The sequence below is a fragment of the Cydia fagiglandana genome, chromosome 6 (assembly GCF_963556715.1).
Source record: "Cydia fagiglandana chromosome 6, ilCydFagi1.1, whole genome shotgun sequence".
Classification (NCBI taxonomy): domain Eukaryota; kingdom Metazoa; phylum Arthropoda; class Insecta; order Lepidoptera; family Tortricidae; genus Cydia; species Cydia fagiglandana.
The window spans coordinates 11918990-11942834 of record NC_085937.1 but is presented as its reverse complement, the minus strand read 5'-3'; the positions used below and the strand labels follow the sequence as shown (position 1 = coordinate 11942834).

Genomic DNA, 23845 nt, shown 5'->3' with positions numbered 1-23845 from the left:
AAGGTAAATATGTATTTAGACATTTTTATACCCCGTCATTTTTTCATGCCGACATTAGTCGCCTAAATCATTTCAAGAGCGTACTTCTCTGGCGTACTCCCTTAAAAGCCGGCCACGCACTTACAACCCCTTTGGTGTTGAGGGTGTCTATGTGCGACGGTGATCGTTTACCATTGGGCGACTTGTCTTCGTTTGCCTCATATGCAATTAAAAAGGCCTCATAAAGGTATGGATCATTGGATATCGAGCACTATCTAAAATTGCCAATGTTGGTAGATGATTGTGAGATCATTGCAATCATTCCTTACAATACAAAGATGTAACAAAAACTGCCGGTAGCAGAACTTTTTACCCTGCATTTCCTTAATCACTTTAATCAGAAATCGATATCAAAAATCATGCCCTTAAACGTGTCTTCAGTAATCTAGTTACACCTTGTTTAAACAGAGTCCCAGCCAAAGATAATGAGCCACCAAAAATAACAGTTTTGATCTCGTAAAATGTTATAGTTTAGGATTAATTCTGACGGAGTTCGGTCCGGTGTCCGAGACGACAACAAAACAGTGTGAAGCCGCCCTATGCATCTTTGTGGCTTAGCGTTTGATCAATGAAACTCTCGAACAATAGATCTGTGTAAGCCTGATCTGTTGGACTGGACTGCCTAGCCATCCTTCTGAACCCAAATAAAGCTTATGTGCCGCCCTATAAGCCCTCCCTTTATCGCTGGGTTAAATAATATACTATACAACAGAAACATAAGAGGGCTTTAAAATATAACTTAACCATCATCATCATCATCATCATTTCATTGTGTCGTACCAAGAATCGAGACAATTTATTATATACATTTTATACATTTTTGTAGTTCTAGTTGTCTCCTTTTTTTTGTTTCAATAAGTAATTTAAAAGTTAATATTACGAGTACAATCATCGTGATTGGACGGCGTTTTTACATATCGAATTTATTTTGTCTGTATTAAGGTAGCCATAGCCATAATTACCCGTATCGAACTGAGATTAACATTATGGCATGGGGAATCAGTAATTTAAAATCCTAGCGGACATATTATGCTTCCTAGCGAATAATTTATTTGCAAGTCAAATGATATAATTTTATAACAATTTTACCTTCACAAACGGTCCAGACCCTTCATAATTTATCACGTTAAACCATTTATTTAATTTATCACGTTACGCTATTCGCTTTCCTTTACGACTTTAAGCACTTTTAGCTTTTGTTTGATTCTAAATTACCAGGGCAAGTAGAATTCTGCCCGTTGATATTAAATTCACCATGCCTTTATTAATGATAAATAGATAAAATCAGAAATGTGTAATATTTCACAAAATTCACCTCACTCGTGGCCTTAAATATCAATTTTCCAACTACGTGAGGTCAAAAGTTCAGTAAAGTTACTTTGATTAATTACGCCTGTAAGCTCGGAAGAAAGCTCGCTTAATTGCCTGAGTTTATGACTAGATACCCATCAAAAGTTCAGTTAAGGCGAATATCTATAACTGAAAGGACAAGTTATGCCAAGAATCTTTTGTAACAATTCATTTTGTAACTTCTCGTGACTTCCTTTATTCTCGGTTAACAGTTAAAAATTGCAGCGTCGAAGACCTGCGTGGAAAATGGATACCGTCCCGATTCGAACTTTAAGATAGGTCAATTAATAGATCTAGAAACGATATGGATTAGATATATCAGTATCAAATATGACGTTTCTTCAAACAAAAAACGTATACTTTTCTTACATGAAACTGTTCTCACTCTATATTCCCAATGGATCCGTCAAGTGTAAATAAGTAAGTCAGTCAACGCAACGGAAAAAGTATTTTGGAGTCAAAAAATAAAACTATTTGTTGATGATAAGAAACTTAAATATCGAGGTAGATGCGTCACTTATTCATACGTAGTTCTACTTAATTTCGAAAGGGTCAAACTGCCCAGCCCTTCATCTTCATCATCATCATCATACAATCCTCTTTAAACTTTGGGCATACTCATATACTGCAACTGCGGCACTGGTTAGAGTAGTGTGAATTTTTTTAATACTTTTGTTTTTCTGATTTCCTATTCGTCCACAAACCACGATAGTAAATCAATAAACATAATCAGTGTTTGGCAATAGTTTTTCGCAACAACAATGTATTTATTTCATCTCTTTCTACTCAACATGCCTTTTACTAGTACCTACCTAAGTCCAGTCTGGTATGTTCGTGACAGACAGACGGTTACGGGGCCGGGAAAGAGCTCCCGCCGTTTGCGACGACAAAAGATAATGTGAAATAGCTGTGGGTGAAGGGAGTGGTGCTGTCCCTTGGCGGCACGATAAATAATACAACTAAGTACTTAATAATTTTTAAGAAAAAAAAACCGACTTCTATGGGGCCCGGTGAAAGATTATGGTAGATGGTGCACTATGTAGAAAAGGAGGTAAAACCAGTACCTACTTTCTAGTAGCATTTCGTTTCCGTAAGGGTCGTAGTTATCTAGCCTAACCTAACCCACTTCTCTGATAGCAGTTCGGTTCTGTGAGGATCGCAGTTCGAACCTAATCAAACCCACTTTTCTAGTAGCATTTCGTTTCTGTAAGACTCGCAGTTCTAACCAAACCTATAGTTCGTTTTTTTTAGCATTAGAAATTAGGTAAACAATCTTGATGTGTCTTTTAATTGAAAAACACATTTTAAAAATAAGTTACGGCAAATATGTAACAATTATGAATCTAATACGATCATTTATATTCTTCTGCTTTCATCAGTAATAGTTTTTGAATTTTAAAAAGCGTTTTTCAATTAAAAGACATGTCAAAATCGCTTACCTTCTTGCAAGTTCTTTCTAATGCTAAAAAAAACGAACTATAACCCACTTTTGTTCGGTTCTGTGAGGATCGCAGTTCAAACCTAACCTAACCCACTTAATGGCGCATGCAGTGCGGTGTACGGGAGTTTGAGCGGGAGGGGTTTGGCATCATCATACCCACATTTTATGGTAGGTAATCATAGTGGTTTATTTAGTTTAGGTATCATAGTGGTTTTCCGGGTCAAGATCCGGGTCTCTGAGTCAGAGTCCGGGTCCGAGTCCCGGTCCAAGTCCGGGTCCGGGTCCGAGTCCGGGTCCGAGTCCGGGTCCGAGTCCGGGTCCGAGTCCGGGTCCGAGTCCGGGTCCGAGTCCGAGTCCGAGTCCGGGTCCGAACTGGATCCGGGTATGAGTCCGGGTCCCAGTCCAAGTCAAAATCGAAATTCGAAATCACCAAACATGTACTATGCGTCGTTGAAGAGTTCTGTTCTGATCATCATCAGCAGTTCCACTTCATCAAATGCGACAGTTTTTAATTTTAATTTTATGATAAAAATACAAAAAATTCTATACGTATGTCTTTAAGATTTGAGGAGTTCCCTCGATTCCTTATGGATCCCATCATCAGAACTCGAGCTTGACAGAAATGTGGCTTAAAAACTAAACTTGCTTAACAAACATAACGAAGAGGACAAATCGCCAAACGTGAACTATGCGTCGTTGAAGAGTTCCGTTCTGATCATCATCAGCAGTTCCACTTCATCAAATGTCACGTTTTTGAATGTATATGCTTGATTTGTTGATAAAAACACAAAAATCACCATATGTATGCCTTTAAGATTTGAGGAGTTCCGTCGATTCCTCATGGATCCCATCATCAGAACTGGATTTTGACAAAAACGGGACCAATCTGTATGCATATACATACAAACAAAAAAATATTTTTCAAAATCGGTCCAGTAATGACGGAGATATGGAGTAACAAACATAAAAAATAAAAATAAAAAAAATAAAAAAAATAAAAAAAATAAAAATAAAAAACATACAACCGAATTGATAACCTCCTCCTTTGGGATTTGGAAGTCGGTTAAAAATATAATTCGCCGCAAGAACAGGCGGCTTACACAATCGAGTATGATATACATATACATATATATGTCATAAGGTACTCTAAAACATGTAATGTTTTCCATGATTCAAAAATGTTACTAACGCCACATAATTAAGTTATGATATACATACCGGGTGTGGCCTGTAATATGAGCAAAAAATTTAACTGTAGGCTGTACTCCTCATACTGACCAACATTTGTTTAGCGACTTTTAAAAATAACTTGTGGTTTGATTTTTAATACACTTTAAAGTTTATTCTAAGACGTAATGTATTGCGAATTCTGTTATGTTTAAGGCGTGACAAGCAACGTCAATCACAATGATATGGCGTGGCGATGGCGTCCATTGAAGATAATATTTATTTTGTATGAAAAATAGGGAGTGTAAATAATTCATAATTTTTAAAAGTTGTTGAACAAAAGTGTCACCGTTTGAGGAGTACAATCTATGTTTTAATTATTTGCTCATGTCACAGGCCACACCCGGTATATATATTGTTGTGATTACTATTTTTTTGTTTCACTTTTTAGGTATAGTTAGAAAGTTATACTAATCAATAAACTTTAGATATGATATAATAATGGAAATTAATTTTCCAAAGTTAAAAAACCATCTGTCAGCATGTTCAAATATAATTAAGAAACTTTAATTACAAAAAAGGCAGTTAATTCACATTAATTATGAAAGAGCAACAACACGGTTCAGAAGTTGTGCTGATATGTTATCTATCAGCCGCCATGTACCCGTTCGTATGACCGACTAAGGTAATTTGCATTGCTGAACAGATGCTGGTAGCACTTTTACCGACTGCGCAATAATGTTTAATAAGTATAAAACTATCATGGCTGCTGCTGCATAAACTATCGGTATTAAACTAGTTTCGATTCCTTTAGCGCTTTTTAATAAACTTTGGACTATTTTAAATATGCTCTTTATAACTAAAGATAAAAATTATTCTTTAAATAGCTCTTGTTCGTTGATCTACCTTCAACGCCAAATGATTCATTAACTTGCCTTGATTGTGAAAACTTTGATTTAATTTGTTGATATAAACGAAGTTTTAGCTGCCCGTTTATTTTGTTCGGGAAAGAAAATTTTAATTAAATCTTTAAGGTATCAGTTGAAAATTATACCTAATTAATTTGTCTCAAAAAGTTAAATGTATTTAAAACAGAGATTACACTATTATATGTAGTGTAGAAGCATATTGTCTAAATTGTGACCACTAGTTGATATTGTAGGAATTTCTATTAAAAAATAAAACCACGTGAAAACGAATCTAAAAATAATATACAATGAAAGTAATCTAATGCTTCGATGAGCCAAATATTATTAAATATTGACAACGGTCTTGATATGTGATCTAGTTTTGCCCACGTGTCACATTACATTATCAGTGATATTATATTTATATTATAAGGGTGATATCAGGTAGTCCACAAATAAGTCGGACACCTACTTTAGTATGCATTGGATGAGAGTATAAATGCATACGCAATATGATTTCCAAACACTTTCGTCAAAGAATAAATAATAGTACTAAGTACGGAAGACTCACTCTCTAACAAAACGCGTCTGTTACGATTGGGGCCGAACGGATGCACTTTTAGCTACCTGTAGCAAAGCGACGAAATCGCGGAGTGAGACACGCCTGCTTTCGTGTACAAAATTCAATTTATTACACGATGTGTCATTATAATTATTATGAGATGAGCGACGCCTGCGGGCCAAAAAGTCACTAAAGCAGGCCACTGACGAGCCTTCCAAATGGATGCCGTTAAAATGGATTCATCCAAATGGACGGCATCCTAATATTAAACATTGTACCTACGTTTTTGACATTCACGGACCGATTTTGGATTGCAGCCACGCTATTTGGACTGTTGGAAGACTCGTCAGTGGCTACCTTAATAGGTACTGCGCGCTACGCCACGATTTTTGTAGTTTATATTTTATATTTATTACACAAGAAGTTGCAACTTTTTTAGTTTAGGGTGGCCAGTTATTAACAGGTGGCCAATTACTGACGAATTATTCAATGAAACTACGATTAATATCCATTTTTATTTATGTATCGGTCAGTTATTAGAGTGTTTTCAATAAATAAATAAAATCTTCTGACATAATTGTGCATTCAATGCTGGCCTGATAATAAGTATGTAGTTGTAATAAAATGAAACTCACAAGCGTTTCTTCGTAAATCTGATACAAATAGATTGCACAACACATTATGCTGATCACAACGGAATACTCGTATAAGGTTAACCTTATTAATATGTTCTGTGCTGATCATCATCCTCTTAAATGCTTAAGTGGTGCATAGTCGGCACTAAGTGGGGAGAAGTGGAAATTCAAACGCTGTTAGTTAGGATAGGTACGTAAGCTGTATATAGGTCTACTATTTATCTCAGGCGGTTGGTAAAGAATAAAGCATTTGCGTGGTAATTTTCTAGTAGAAAGTAGCTGAGATTTGGAAGTATAAAACTAGTAGGTCGTACATAAATACATGAATACTATTTTTACATACTTTATGTTACACAAACTAATTTTATGCAACAGCGAACCATAATAACTTTTATATATCAACCGCCTCGGTTACACTACGGCATCTACATAATATCAACCGATGATTCAGCATGTCATATTTCGCAGCTTTTCATAATTAAGCCATTAAGCTTTGAGCAGTCACCTGAAAACTGAATTTCGCATACCTTTGACTGCAATTTAAAGTCACCCTACTGATTTTACACCTCAGTGCCGTTTATTTACTTCGTCTTAAGTAAATATTTAATCGGGTATATATAATAATACCTCTAAACTGAGACTGATTTTAAATAGAGAGTTTACAAAGGTGAGGGTATGCGATTAGTATGTAGGTATAATGTTTTGTGAGTATAAATGAAGGTACCTATATAAACCTATATAAACTAGATTTAGTCAAGCTAAGCTAAGTTGCTATCTACATACTGCAGTGTCAACGCGTAAGTACCTGACCGTTTGGCTTAGTGGTAGGAATAAACTAATTTCCATTAATTCAATGAATAGGATCTTATCACGGATTTACGTATATTCGGATAGACAGATAAAGCCGCAAATTAAGAGTTTAAATCCCACTTGAACCACACATACATTTTATCAGTTTAATTAAATTCAAGCAAAACGTTACCCTTTTCTGGTTATTTCATCAAACGTATTAGAAATAACGTTAATTTTATTGGTGGGTGTCGTTATATTTGTGATAAGATTTAATATTCAATATCAACTGGGAATAAAAAGGTGGCTTCGGTTTTAAAGTGCGTACCTATTTATGTTTCAAGCACACACAATTTATATGAATGTAATCATTTAGTACCTATACACCGTTATCGTCAGATTGCAGCAATATATAACTCAACACATTTTGGGTAATTATTCACAATGTCGCACTCATAGCAAATTCACAAAGACCATTGTGATTAGTATTCGCCTTAAGCACGGCATAAGTGCCATTTGCGCGTGAAATGGAGCGGTTGATTAGAATGGGAGCTGCGGATCAGTCGGATTTAATACGTACCATAGCATCGTTGTCTGCTACTAGGCCGACTTTATAAGTACATACTTAGTAAGGGACAGTGTAGTAGTGTCGAAGTCAAGATATAATATATAAATATAATATATAATTCAGCTTTATACGTCCAACTTCTGGGCACAGGCCTCCTCTCATGCGTGAGATGGCTTGGGCTATAGTCCCCACGCTAGCGCAATGTGGATTGGGGACTTCACATACACCTTTGAATTTCTTCGCTGATGTACATATGCATGTTTCCTTACGATGTTTTCCTTCACCGAAAAGCTAGTGGTAAATATCAAATGATGAAATGATATTTCGTACATATTAAGTTCATAAAAACTCATTTGTACGAGCCAGGATTTGAACCCGCGACCTCCGGATTGAAAGTCGAACGTCATATCCACTCGGCCACCACCGCTTCAAGTCAAGATATGTTTACTTGTGATACTTATTTTATTATAGGTAGTCAACATTATTATATTTACACGAATAACACGACCGATACGTTACATTTTATTTCTACCATTTAAAACTTTACTGTTTTCAGCGAATACTCATAAAATAATGATGTGTTCAGGCACAGTGTAAGATGTTACCCTTAATGGGGTACATATATTCCTAATGACCCGTAACAACGCTTTTGTTAGCTGGTTTTATATTCTATGAAAAATATCTTACAATATAATCTTTAGTGTGTTTACCTTACCTATAAACTTGCCCATAAGGTACATTACCTATGATCGACAGGGCTAAATCGTAGCAAATTAATTGTTCAAACTACATAATTAGCTACTCACCGTAAAATTAAAGAAACTATTTGGTGGAGTAATTAAGCGCCCAAATCAAGGATTTTTATAGTCAATAAGACCCAATGACCAAACGAAAAAGGTTACCATATACACGTTGGCCAAAAAATAAGTGCATTCCCGTTGCCACGGAGGTTTTGGGATTATACTGAGCACTTTTACTATGTGAACAACCCCGAAATCGCGAAAAAAAATTAACCTCCCATAGAAAATAGACCAGCCAAAATGTATGAAACAGCCAAATGTTTTTCCGCGATTTTGGGTTTGGTCCCATAGTAAAAGTTGCTCGATATAGTTCCAAAACCTCCCGGGCAACGGGAATGCATTTATTTTGGCCACCCTGTATTACTCACCGAACGTATAGTAGCAGACTTGAAACAAGCGTGGCGCCGTCGCCGTCAGGAGGCCGAAGAGAGCTTGCGGCAGCTCGGTGGCCAAGAAGAGGCCGAGCAGAGCCAGCAGCATGCGGGTGGTGCGGTCGGTGCGCCCGCCGCCGCGCTTGGCCCCGTCCTCATTCAGGCGCGCCTTCTCACCCTGCACATAATAGGGTATTTTCCTACTAGTCAAATCAGTTACTTTTTTAGAACTGTCAAAATGATTTGCTAATATGGAATTATATGAAATATTACATCGTGACGTCACGGTCAGATCACCTACTTTTTATATTTCTATCCGATTTATTAAATTGAACTTGTGTTTAAAAATAACTCCTATCTGTGGTTTTCTAATAATTATCTGGTGCTTTATTTCTGCATGCTGTAAAATAATTTATTTTAAATACAGTATAATAAATACCCTATACACGTTTTTCATGATCCGTCACGGTTCTAGAAATAAATCCGACATACAACCGAACAATAAGTATTTTTTTATACATCTTAAAACATAATATCGAGTCGGTTTATTCAATATCGACCGATATTATTATTACGTTATTATGTAAAAGTGTTCTAATGCTTTTCGACGCACTCCGAGGCTGTCGATACACCTCTCCCACTTAATTGGGTGCGATTTGGGCGCGCACCCCAGAGAGCATAAATTTTAGCCTTCCTTGTTCGATTCAAAATAATATATCATTTCAATGAACAACATAAATCACCACATATAGGTACCTAAACACTAAATTTATAATAAGTGTAGGTAGATTTACTTTGTACAATAGAAGTCTCACAAAATAATTAGTTTTATTAAAAATTTCTCTCACAAAAAAACAAGCACAACATGTTTGCTCGCCCATTAAGATCCAAAATATAATTTAACTTGAATAATTCAAATTTAAAAGTTTATTAGTTTGTTCGTGTGTAATTTAAAATGTTAAACAGAAAAATTTTTTCATTTACCTCATTCGTTGTAATGGCTGACTTTTTCAAAAGTTTTTGTCTTCTTCTATCACTTGACTTCATTTTCACAATTAAACAAACACTTATAATTGAGAGTACTATACAAGGTATAAGTTTTATAAATACACTGTATATCCAAAATATCGCAGTCAGTAGGTCGCCGTTAGTGGTCATTGTGATGGCGAACTTGGAAGCGGGCTCGACCCGACTGGAGGTCACGTTCATGTCACTCGTGTTATTCATCGTGGCATTTGTACTACTTTTGCCCGGAACTGGATCGATATTCATAGCAAAGTATATAGGAAGACACAATACTGGACTCACAACATACGCTAGTGTGATAGCTATATTCGTATTTCTTTTATTACAAAACGTCCTATTCATTTGTGGAAATTTGATCGCTATATATCTCCATATCGCGAGCGTGATAGTCAGCCAGATTGAGACGGTGTGAAATGTCTGACTGAAGATCGAGTGGAAGTACACGAACACTGCGGCGGCGTAGGAGTTTCTACTTTGTTCAGTTCCGACCTTCACGTAAATAAGAAATGCGAAGGGAATGTAGTCTATCATGACGAGAAGGTCCGCGACGGCGAGGCCGGTGAGGATGGTGTTGGTGGACGAGGCCATCTCTTTGCGGCTCAACACGGCGATATTCACGGAGTTGGCGACCGAGCCCAGCAGGCAGATGACCAGCGCGATGTAGCCGTGGAATTGTGTAAAAGTTTTCTGGAAACTGCTTCCCCAGGGGTCGCAGTAACCGAGCTGAAACTCGCCGCTGCCTTCGTCCGACATTTTAGTCAAGCTTCTGCTGTGCTTAGAGCAGCATAGCAGCGCATTAACTTTTCTTACCCATGTGTTGTATTTATTATCTGAAATGAAAAACGTTTTATTATAATCTGGATAAAGTGATCTAACCTAACCTAATAGGAAAATTATTAAGTATAGATAGGCAGACTTCACCAGTTAAAAGAGTTAAATCAGGATTGTATATTCAAATGTCGACATAACTAATGATAAATAGTAATCGTAAAGCAAAGGGGACATTTCCTCTTATAAAGTTCGTGTAGGTACTTTGGTGAAATAATTACACATTCAGATAGTACAGCACAAAAGGGACCAACATTATTCCTAAGAAACAACTTTATATGCGAATGGAGTCGCGTTGGGTCCTGACAAGTTGTGCGAACGTCCTATATTATCATTCCCGTCGGCAATTATTCAAGCCTGTGTCCCTCTATATTGAAGCGGAACAATACATTACCACTTTGTCACTATCTAGTCTATCTACTACCAATTTATTTTGTCTTCGACTTGAATATGTAGTAAAAATATTTTTATTCAGCTGTAATATTCTATTATCCCAAGATTCAAACGCAGTAGTTACTATTATGAACTCCTACAGTCTTCTTACGTGACACGGGTTAGGTCTGTAAAAAAATATTTTGCGTGTATTTGTTCACAGAGTCTAGTCTGCATACTAACCAATACGCTTAGTCGAAGGAACGAAAATTGCTTTTCGCTGAGAATTGTTTTTCGTTTAGCACAAAGTTAGCGTGACAGAATGATTAATTGGAGAAAACTCAGTGGATCCTTTTGACTCGAAAGATCACAACATGCGGCGGACGCCCGTGCCCACACTGGAGTATGTTTTATCAAAATGTTGGTTAAAAGTCATAATGTAGGTAATGCCTATTTTTCTGTTTTCTGCAAAGCTCAATTCATTCATCCTACGCATTTATATAAAGCGTTCTGAATAGTACCAAGAAAATTCCAGAACTTTTATTATTTCTTGGAAAAGCTTTTTCAAATACAGTACTTAATAATTAAATCAGTTCCGGAAACCTTAAAATGAGTTCCGGCTTAAAGTAATGCAAAATTTTTCATTATAAAATTAATCGCGAGGGCGGCTATGAAAGGTAAATATAATTATATATTTTCCTTTTGATTATAGATACTTAAATTTTTCTGTTATTATATTCTGTGTCAAGAGAAAGCAGCTACTATTCACTTTGGATACCTTTACGCACGTGTTGGGACGAACTTGCTTATCAAGCGAAAATTCGCGACTCGAAATTTTTTGCTCAAGCAGTTTTCTAATGAATAAAGTAAAGGAAAATTCAATGAAAGCCTGCTACCACAAACAACGTGCTAGCTCTGTAAAGCTAATTGTATTCCCTACGAGTGCGCAACCGATGTTTAATGTTTAAGCTAAGCCTGAAAAATAACATCAAGTCCCGTCTTTCTCATTGTGGCGCTTTCTAGCCTCTGCTGACATTAAGAAACCTAGATCTGATTTTACAGACGTCAGATAAAACCGTTTTTTATATACCTAAAGATTATATCTTTATAATGCCAAAATTATCTGTTAGATAATATTTCTCACCGATATAAGAATCAGGAACCTGATTCTGATGTAACAACTTGTGACGTTTGAGCTTATTTTGATACAACCTTGAAGATTTTTGATACAACCTTGAAGATCGCTCACGCTGATTGGTGCATGAGAAATGAAGTAAAAGTTATCGGCAACCAAGACGATCGTCAAGGTCGTATCAAAACCGGATCAAAATCATAAGAAATGTAAATTAGAATTGTCCAGGTCTTAAATAAATCATGTTATTGTCTAATTCTGAGATGTTACATTTCTATGGATCAATTTTTTAATGTATTTTCCCTTTATCATGTCTAAATAACATCATTTGAAATCAGTCTTCTTTTTTAAAACATAATCTTAATTCCGATCATCATATAAGAACCACAACCGCACATACTTGAAAACATACTCGTATAAGTCCTATATGCAATATTGTTTGTTTATTTTATTTTCTTTGTTAGGAAAACTTACAGCTAGAATAACAAGTTAGGTAATAACATAGAAACAGTACAAGTTCCAATCACAAGTTTCCACGGGTAGGTAGTAAATTGTTCTATTTCATGATTTTCATGAATAAATCTCTGTAACCGAAGACAACATTAAGTTAAGTCAAATTAAAACAGAGATAATTTCATGGAAAATCTGAAACTGAACTTGAAATTAATTAGAAATTTAATTAAGTAAGTAAGTCAATTTCCGAGAAACAAGTAACACGAGAAATAAGTTTTACTGATCTTACACAATTTCCTGCGTTTGTTGAGAAAGTACTTAATTAATAATTGCCTACTTTACGATGACCCCAACCCCCCCCCCCCCCCCGGGCAGACTAAAAAAATAATAAGTAGAGTGGTCAGATCTAGTTTGTGGCCGATCCTTATAGTTTCGGCATGTCCGTTTGTCCGTCCGCGACTTAGCTCAAAGATGATTAATTAGTACTAGAAAATTAAAATTTTACACGAGTATAATTTTCTGTACATACATATAAATGCGAGCCGAAACTACATGAGAGAAAATAGAATTATGGATATCAGGTTACATTTACATATAATGTTTACTAAAAATAAGAACCGATTTTTAAAATGTATCCCGTAAGGGGTTCAAAAAGGTGATGAATTTTTTTTATGCGGTACAAGTTTTATTTCAAGCTAGAAACTTGAAACTTCGTCAAAGGTATTTTATTAAAATACAAAAAATCCAGGGTTTTTGAAAATTCATCCCCATGAAAAGGGGTTAAGAAAGGGGGTTAAAATTTTGTACCAGGGGCAAATAATTTAGAAAGACATTATATTAATATTTGTTTTTGAAAGATCATCCCCAAATGAGGTTAAAAACGACTTGAGTGTGGCCGGTGGCCGGACATGCTCTTGGTCGGTTAGTATGACATTTGTGCATTTAACGTTGCATTATAAAATAAACTGAGTCCAAATATTTATTGAATCTAAACTGGGTGGAATACATGCATGCAAGCGCGGATCCTATTTTAAATAACGATCCTCATTTGATATTTGTTCGACATGAGCTCGCACCAATATATCATGATTTTATTAACACTAATATGTGCAAGCGAAATTGACTGACATTAATTTAACACCTACGCAGTCAAGTGGCAATTCATCGTAGTGAATCTTGTAATTTTAATTAAGCATAACTATTCGTACAAGGTCAAAGTCAAAATCAAAGTTAAAAGCATTTATTGCGAACATATTAATTAAAATATGTATGAATGAACCCTGCGAAGGACGCAGCAATCTTATAGGTAATAGGTATATATAATTAAACACTACTAGGGTAAATGTGGGATAGTTGCCATACTTTTTAAAAAAGGTGAATAAAATACAGAAGATAAGCATTTAAAAATCTTATAACACAGTGTTAGCTTGTATACTCATTAATAAACAATATTTTCAAGGCAGTTTGATATTATTTGTTTGGTACACACCATGAACTGTACCTACGAGGGTCATTACCTATTGTATTTAGAGAAAAAAATTTAATAAAAAAGTTTTGTCAGTTTCAATTACAATCTGATATAATTTCTCTATAATGGCTTAACGGCTCAGGTACTTTTTAATAATTTAGTAAGATCACGTCGACAGACTCTGGCCATTAAGTACCTAATTAATAAAATTTCTATCCGACATAAAGTGGCTGCGGCTGGTGCTAAAAGGGGCCAATTAAGTTTAAATAAACCCTAAAACGGCTTGCATTCGTGCAAATAGTCTCTTATTTGAGTAGATAACAGCTGGATGGTGTTAAGCAAAAATGTGTCAACCCATATTAATTTTTCAATAAAATTTCAACTTTAAGCGTCAGTTTTTTGAGTCGACATCTTATTACAAAATTAATGTGGGTTGACACATTTTTGCTTAACACCATCCAGCTTTAAATTAATATTGAAGATTTATTATGAGCTAACTACGAGTATAAAACTAATCCTCCAGGAAAACGTAGGTACAAGCGTGTTGGTGTAAATATAAAGGCACAAACCGTGCCAATCTTTACAAACTTTAAACGACAAGTTTGTAAAGATTGGTGTCAAGTTCTCAAGCGAATTTAAAACGTTATTTAATACGGATAACATTTTAAGATGGGCCTCAAAGCGAATCAACCAAAGGAGAGTTATCCCAAACGACTTGCTGACTAAATTAATTATACTAAGTTGGCCGACTGCGTAATCTCGAGTTAGCGAAGTTGCGGGTCTCCTTTTAAGCGAAGCTGAGTGAAGGTACAACTGTCCTTTTGTAAGTCGAGACATTAAGGCATCTTGACTTCTTGAGTCCTGATACGGGACCTTGCTAGTTTAAGTCTATAATATTAAGTTGACTAGTTCACTAGTTGATTAGAAGTGGTACAAGCAAGTTCAAGCAAGCAAAGACTGAAATCATTATGTGCAGACGGAAAACTTCGTAGCTGAAATTATTACGTACGCTCCTGTGAATGTATATATCTTCATAGTTCAAACTGATGCATTGCAGATGAGATTGCTAACCCTCAACCATGAAATTCTGTTTCTAGTAGCTAAAGAACTGCCAATTTAAGCATTGGTTCAAATTAAATCGTTAGATATCAATACCATGTTGATCTAATGTGGGTATGAATTAAAAAAATATCGATTTATTTACATTCCACGGAAAACCGCCAATTGCAGTGGGTAGATGTTTTTTTTTTCGAATAATATTATATAGTTAACGCACGGAGTAATCAATTATTAAAATAACATCGGTAATTTTATGATATTCAAATTCCCGGGCGGGGACAAATCAGAATATTTTTTCCTAACTTTGCCCTCCTCACGCTTACGGGCGGAGACAAATGGGTATACGCCCCAATAATAGGTTTAATATTTCACATTGCAAATTTAATATTCCTTTACTTTTGAACCATTGACGTCATGACTGATTTTGATAATTTTATTAGTTTATAGCTTTTGCTCAAAACCGAGAGGAATGGAAAAAGCGGAGGGAGGCCTTTGCCCAGCAGTGGAACACAACAGGCTCTCAATAATTAATAATAATAATTGCTTGTAAGAAAGTGCATATATAGAGAGCATATACAGATGAGCGTTCCATAGTATTTTATAGTTCATAGTTTAAAAAACAAACTATAGTAATTAAATCTACAGTACGTAAAATAATTTACTTGACCACCCTCATTAGAGCTAGTACTCGACTGTGAATATGAAGCCGTGAAGTAACTTGCCCCGTGGTTATAGTGACTTAAATTAAAACAGACTACGTTTTTAAAAAAAATATACATTTTTATAATCATTATTTGCTAGTGAAGAATAAATAAATGAATGAAATGACAGAATTGTGCAGGAGAATTATTAAATGACACCTTTAAAATTATATTAACATTTCATACCCCCTTCTGTCTCTAAATCCTTTTGCTCGACATTTTTTAAAGTTCACGGAAAAACTTTTTTGAATTTAATTTTATCCTTTAATCAACTTCCCATTGTACCAAAGTCATTATCCTCAAAAGCTGTTACAATTTGTTGCCATTTCGTTTTTCAATTGTCACAATTTTCGTAGCTACGTTTAGGTTAGCTACTTTATTTTAACTGAAACGTGACAGAAAATTTAATTTAGCGCTAAGAAACGTCTCTAGTTTTTGATTAAATTGTTAGTGCACTAAAGTGCAAAGTGCAGTCTGCATTTGAAGTGAGAACATTGTACAACTACACAAAGAGATTCGAGTAGTTATTATGTTGCATCCGAAGTCACTCGAAACAGTAAATGCCGGTCAGTCTATAGCCAGTCGGTTTGTTATGGCTCCTCTACACGATGGGCCAACGCCGGCCACTCCAAGGGATGCAGCCTTGCGGTAGAATGAGACAGCAATATCACTTGCTCCCTCTAACGCATAAATCACCAAGGAGGAGTTTTGGCCGAAGGGTGTCAAGTTCCGGCGGTTCCGCGGCCGGCTCCCTGACACTGCGGGGTTGCGAACTGCATCGCAGCCATAATTGTGTTTTTAGTTTTAAGATATATTTTGTATTAATATGTATGCTAGTTTTAAGGTATTTATCTATGGGCCAATAGTTGCCTGAAAATAAATGTTTTCAATGTTCAATAAATGCGTCCCTTGGAGTGGCCATCGTGTAGAGGAGCCATTAGGAGCGTTTTGCAAGTGAAGTACGATTGTCGGACTTTGACTATTATTTCTCACTTTTGTATTGTAATGGCTCCCATATAGACATTTGATCCTAAAAAAAACCTGATGGATTGATACCATAAATGAAAATTTGTCATCGAGCCTATTATTGATATCCTAAAAAGCTGCTGACAAGCCCACTGAATTTACCAGCACGGTAAATTCAGTGGGCTTGTCAATAACTGAAATTTACTTTGAACAAACTATAGATATTATTTAGACAGATACTTATTGTACCTACTATAAAAAAGAACGAAACGTTCCTCACCATATAATAATGTAATAAATAACTTTGCAGCGTATTATTTACACTTTTTGTTGTGTATCTTATCGCATCTCATTGATTTCATAAACTAATTAAGCTCTTAGTTGATAACAAATTCATATTTCGATAACAAATTATATGATGAGTGTTTTAAAATATTTACCAGCACTAAGCTTTCAAATTGATATTGATTATAAATTAAAAAATTTAATTGAATACAATGCTTCAAATGTATAATTTAATATAATGTAATACAGCAAGTTTCAATTACACAGTAAATAAGAAGATCTTCTCCGTAAGCCGATTCTGCAAGTCTGTATACAAATAAACTAAGTTATCCGAAGGTTCACCCACCCCCAGGTCTATGTATGTGTTTTTTTTATTTTTATTTTTCACTAATTGATTCTATGCGGTATTCAAACAATTTACTTAGCTCTTGTAACTTGGCACCTAACGAAATTATGTAAGTAACCAATTATATCCGACATAAACAAAACGACCTAAATTGCCGACCTAAACCCACACTTAAAGCTCACACCAGGCACTCTGTTCAAACAGATACATAGAGCTGGGGGCGTGTGAATCTTCGGATAACTTAGTTTATTGTATACAAACTTGCTGAATCGGCTTACGGCGAAGATCATCTCCGTTGTATAAATAGAACGCGGGGCGCCAATAGATCAATAAACATTAAATAGTAAGTTTGTGGCCTTAAAAAAACAAAATGTTTCTCGCAAAAACAGCAGCTACAGTAATATGTAGGTACCTATCTATCTACACGAACTCAAAGATGTCCTTCTGTTCTGCAGGAAAACAAGAAGATTTGAGGAGAATAGTGTGGGAATGCCGCCGGGACAGTAACCTGCAGCTCCAACTCCAGGGAACCGGGCTAAATGAACGCGACAAGCGATCGATAGCCCGCCTGCTTCCGGCCGGGCGTCCCTACACTACATCTACATCTACATCTATCTACACGGTATTAGTTTCTTGCGAAGACGCTTTATTGCTACCAAAGAGTGGCTACTAAAGAACACCTTTTATGGCTCCTCTACACGATGGGCCAACACCGGCCACTCCAAGGGACGCATTTATGCTTTAGAGGGAGGATGTGATATTGCTATCTCATTCTACCGCATGGCTGCGTCCCCTGGAGGGCCCGGCGTCGGCCCATCGTGAAGAGGAGCCAGTATACTGGCCATTCTCACCGATACCGTATCAACCCGTACCATGCAATAAAGTCGTACCTATACATAATTTGTTAAGATTGATTAACAAGAGTTCATATAGGTAAAAAAAACTTAGCTAAAGCCCCTCTTGCATATACAGTCAGCAATATTATTCGTATATACCCTTGCATACAAACTTCTATGCTCGAGAGGTCACTTGTATCTGCAGCTGACACAGTTGCTGACAAGTTTACTAAAATGTGAAAATTATTGTCAATTGACATTGACAAATATTGCTGTTGAATCTTCATGATAATGATTGCATTAATTATCATGAACATTGAAGTGTAAATGGACAAGATTAATCAAGATTCTAGCAAAGCACACAATATAATAAGTAACTGCCCGATTCGAACTTTAAGATACGTCAATTAATAGATCTAGAAACGATGTGGATTAGATGTGGCAGTGTCAAAAGTGACGTTTTTTGATGAAATGACACATTTGACACAGACATAATTAGGGGTCATCCATTAATTACATCACACATTTAGGGGGAGGGAGGGGGTCAAGAAAATGTGACATATTGTGACATGGGGGAGGGGGGAGACACAAAGTTTGTGACGTCACTTTAAATTCATCAGTAACCGAAAATTTATTTCAATTATTTTATTCGCTGTACATTTAAATAACAAGTTTTTAAAACGATAATCGTTTTTATTCATTTATTTTTCTTTTCTAAGCAGTTTTGGGTTATAAAATTACTTATATTTATATCGTCAAAAATATTTTGATAAAATATTAATAATACTTAGGTACTTACTTAATTCGATTTTGCGATTTCGTAGAAAAAATGCGACGTCACACTAGGGGGGAGGGGTTTGCCAAATGTGACCAAGTGTGACAAGGAGGGGGGGGGGTCAAAAAACCTATAAATTCGTGTGACGTAATTAATGGATGACCCCTTATCTCATCCATATTGTTTCTAGATATTGACGTATCTTAAAGTTCGAATCTGGCCGTACACATGACGTCATATTACATAATTTCAAACAATGGAACATCTATCTGAATAGGTACGTCATTAGTACCAACCATCCAAAGATGCTTTAGCTAAGTTTATTTACTTATACCACTTACATATACTGTTTTATTTATTATTAATACCGTTCGCATTGTATTTTGTTGTTTTGTTAATGATCAACAATGGCATCCCGAAGTCGAATATCAAATAGAAGATTACAATATATTGACACGGTACAAATCCGCGACATCGCGTAAGAAACTCGTATAAAAGCAAAAACTAATATGGTTTCCTTTTCTTTGTGGACTGTCGCATAGTTTGCTTAATGGTCCTCAAATTAGGCTAGTCGAGAGCTATTAGGTTTATTCTGTGAACTCCTCAACAGAGTGCCTAGCCAAGATGACAATCAATGATAGACAGCGCCAATCGAAACTTAAATAAAGTATGTACACACATACATACATTTTTACTTAGTCGTTTATCAAATTATCGATAAGAATAAATGATTTGACAATAATTAATATGGTAGGGGAATCAAATATAAAGTTTAGCCTAACCTACGTAACACGATTAATTAAATTTCTGTGAAGTGGTCTCAACGGTCTCAAGCTAAAAGTAGGGTAAAAGTAAGTCAATGGATACCACTCCACCATTCTTAATTAGAAATGGATTACTAAGTTTTGAGAGCACTTCATAGCATTATCGATTTACAAAGAGAGAGGAACTCATCTTGAGCCGCTCGCCCGTCATGCCAGATCAAAAAGTAGCCGTCGGACGAGGCTCTAATATATTCTGATCACGTGTGCTTGTCTCATACACACAGAGAACTAGGCCTTGTATTGCCAGCGCTAGCGAGCGTTCGACGCCTATAAACCTGTATAGCAGTGACCTCAGTATCTCTGTCATCTGTTCGTAACCTGAGACTTAACTTTTACTGGTCCGTCCCAGGTAAATACTCGCATGCGGTCGGTTTGCGAAGAGTACAATGCCCCAGAAGTCCGGCGTCACATCTTACAGCGACTGACTATAAGCTAACCTAATTGTTATCCGATTACAAACAATTCCTCAAATTTGCATAGCCGCCTCATGCCTCTGTTCACCTTTTCAGATAACAAAGACTAATACTGCGTGACCGTCGTCTCGAAAATTTTCAGCAGTAAGGACATCTGTTATCGGCAGTCCAATCCAATATTCTATTGAATACCTCATTGTTTTATAGAATGTCTGTAACATTCAGGCAAGCTACGATTTATAATTTAATTTTAACACAGTTGCGGCGTTAGTTTGCATGAAGTGTCCTCGTGTCATATATTCAATACAATAACCTATAGGCATTGCCAAATTTGACTAAGGAATAGGTGTATAACCAAATAATCAACAATAAATAGATGAAATATTTTTACTTTGCCTATCGACTCAGCACATATTTATTTATTTAATCTTTATTGCACATAAGGAAATACACTGTACAAAAGGCGAACTTAATGCCATAAGGCATTCTCTACCAGTCAACCTTTAGGCAAAGCAGATAAGTTGTAGGTGGTGCAAAAACATGTAGTATAGATGATACAATTTGGTACCTGTACGAACACATACACCTACAGAATGGGACAATTAATATAAAACTAAGTATACAACCACAGCATTATGTTTTTTGATGGCAATTCGACGTTTGGTATTATATGTTACGCCTAATGCTATTAGGTTAAGTAAACTTAAGTTTAGCTGAGTATACCTAGCCTGTGTTGGGTAAACCTTAGATGTCAGGACCTACACAAAAGCTACCTACAACTTTCGTTTCGAACTGATGAAGTATTTAAGTAATATCACCAAGACGTAAACCAGTAAGACCAATTCGCCTAACTACAATATTTAAATACGATTTCAACTTGTTTTAAATTCTATTGCATAATGTATCAAGACAGAACTTGGCTGAAATATTCAGCATTCTTTGAGTAGGATCAGAATCACTTTTATAAGTTCAGAAACGCTGAGAGCCATTTTGCTTAAATCCTAACGTAAACACGATTCCCTACCCGAAGTTGGCAGCACCAAAGATGCTTTTATGGAATATTTAAAGCGGCTCTGTTTTACCCATTATTATGTGCAAGATTATGGAGGGAAAAGGACTTTTAATACCACTTCATAACCCTTTAATTCCTGTTCCACTAAGCTTCTCTACACAGGTTAGGTTAACTTAATTATAAATCAGGTAATTATAACCAAAAGCCAGACGTCGGTATTCAAAGCGTCAAAAGGTAGGGTAGAGTTAAAACAAGAAAAGTCTGCAGCGATTTTGATCACCCACACAGAGCAAGCCTTATTTGTACGTCATAATTTCATAGAAGTTTGGCGTTTAAAATAACACTTGCACTACGTGGGCTATCTAAATCGCTGCAGACACTTTTTAGACTAACTCTACGAATAATTCGATTTTGAAAAATGACTGATTAGATACATTATCCAACGAATTAAACGAAGCACACTTATTCTCTTCTCAGTGTCCCTTCTCCAAGGCAAACTAAATCTGCGAAGAATGCAGCGGTGCTAAGTGCTTCTTTTGATACTACAGTAAATACATTATATGACTAATATGACTCACTCTTTTCCCCTTGTACGTATACCTATAAATAGGACAAATATAGTCATAAGTATATCGACTGACACGGTCAACAAAATACAGGGCTTTGTTTTCTTACTGTCATATTTTAGGGACGAAATATGTGGTAGCGAGAATATTTATGGCGCGGCATAGAATCATAGAATAGAGCAGAAATAAAATTATCTGCAGTTCTAGATCTATAAATTCTACCTACTCGTCTTTATCTACTTATTAAAAATATGACTTGGACTTATGAGTCTTATGACTTTGACGTCAATTACCAGATAATGAAATTTAAATATTAGAAATACCTGTACACGACGACTATTTTTTTAAGGACGATTACATTTATTAGGACTCACTAATTTATCTTCAATAATAGAAAAAAAAATTAAACCATAAATTGTAATGTAATCTATTAAACCGTACTTCTAATAACTATTTCGATTTATGTAAAAGCCTATTAAATTTAATCTCCCCCAGCATTATCGAGTCTACAATGTGACCTCATTCACACTGTAACCGAGCAACACCCAGTTTCTCCAAAGTTTAAAGGTCTTGACCCATCTTACCTGGGCTGTGATTTATTAATTACTTTCACGTATACACACCATCTAAAGGGACTGTAGTTAATAGGACAATTTGATAGCGGCACCTTATCTAGGTATATCAATAGACTCCACCACGGGTTTAAACCCTTCGGTAAATGTAACACGTCTAAGGGTCGGTTGCACCAAACTGTTCGTATCGTTAAAGAGTTCGCTAAATTTTTATGTATGGAAAGTTTCATAGTAAAGCGCCGGGGCGCACCGGCTGACGTTGATCAGTCTGTCAAATGTGGTTGGTGCAACTGGCCCTAACTTCATCCCACATTTTATTAACATAAAAATGATGTAGGCGCTAAAGACCGCTAAGGACCACTTGCACCATTCCACTAACCCGGGGTTAAGCGGTTAAACCGTTAAATCAGTGTCAAACTGTACTGGTAACCGTGGTAGCTCCAGGTTTAATGGGTTAACCACGAGTTACTGGAATGGTGCAAGTGACGTTAAGACTGTGACTGTGGGACTGGGCTGGACATGTCTGCCGCATGCACCCAGAGAGGTGGGCCAAAATGGTTACTGAGTGGGACCCACGTATTAAAGGTCATCTGCTTCCAGAAATATATACAGCCTTTGATTTGTAAATCAATGTATTCTGCTTTTCCAATTAATTAAACTTATATTATTTTAACAAAGAACCAGCCGTTACATCTCGATCATCTTTTTCTCTCTAGAATACCCGCCTGTTATTTTTTTATTAAAAATCAATTCTTACCTACATTTTATTTGTTTTATTTTTAAAGATCGCCAGTGTTGCTAACAGACGGCCATTCTGTTGTAGGAATGTCCCCATTCCGGTTAATGCTCGGCCATTCTACACAAGGCGTATGGCCTCATACAATTATTTTATATCTGTTAACAATCAAGAATTTATTTACAATAAACACGTTAACAAAACTAGTATTCCAAAATGTAACTTTAATCTTATACAATACATCATTAATAAGCATATAAAAAACTAAAATGAAATAAAACTTTCTATGGCAATGTATCACTTTGATATAACATAACGTTCATTATGCAAGCAATTATTTCAGAAATTGCACTCAATTTAATCACACAATTCTTCAGCGTAGACGTCGCTTCTTTGCGAGTGTGCACGTCACCGTCGACGAGATCACGCACTCCTTCTTATGTGTACACGTCACCGTAGACGAGATCACACACTCCTTATGTGTACACGTCACCGTAGACGAGATCACACACTCCTTCTTATGTGTACACGTCACCGTAGACGAGATCACACACTCCTTATCTCATGTGTATCCGTCACCGTAGACAAGATCACACATACCTTCTTTGTTTTTAATGTGTATCCGTCACCGTAGACAAGATTACACATACCTTCTTTTTTTTAATGTGTGTCCGTCACCGTAGACAAGATCACACATACCTTCTTTTTTTTTTATGTGTATCCGTCACCGTAGACAAGATCACACATTCCTTCTTACTCACGTCACCGTAGACGAGATCACACATTCCGTCTTATGTGTACACGTCGCCGTAGACGTGAGGACACACTCCAAACACTGAAAATAA

The 23845-nt window shown here is 36.1% G+C and overlaps 1 protein-coding gene across 1 annotated transcript in view; it reads right to left on the bottom strand.

The window, feature by feature from the left end:
* Positions 1 to 23845, bottom strand: part of LOC134665243 (G-protein coupled receptor dmsr-1-like) — a 51300-nt gene that overhangs the window by 244 nt on the left and 27211 nt on the right. Inside the window, exons 2-3 of the mRNA XM_063522129.1 lie at positions 9615 to 10486; positions 8628 to 8808 (exon numbers count right to left, since the gene is read on the bottom strand). Of these exons, the coding sequence (XP_063378199.1) occupies positions 8628 to 8808; positions 9615 to 10409 (976 nt within the window). The 5' untranslated portion in view covers positions 10410 to 10486. The remainder of the gene's footprint in view (positions 1 to 8627; positions 8809 to 9614; positions 10487 to 23845) is intronic.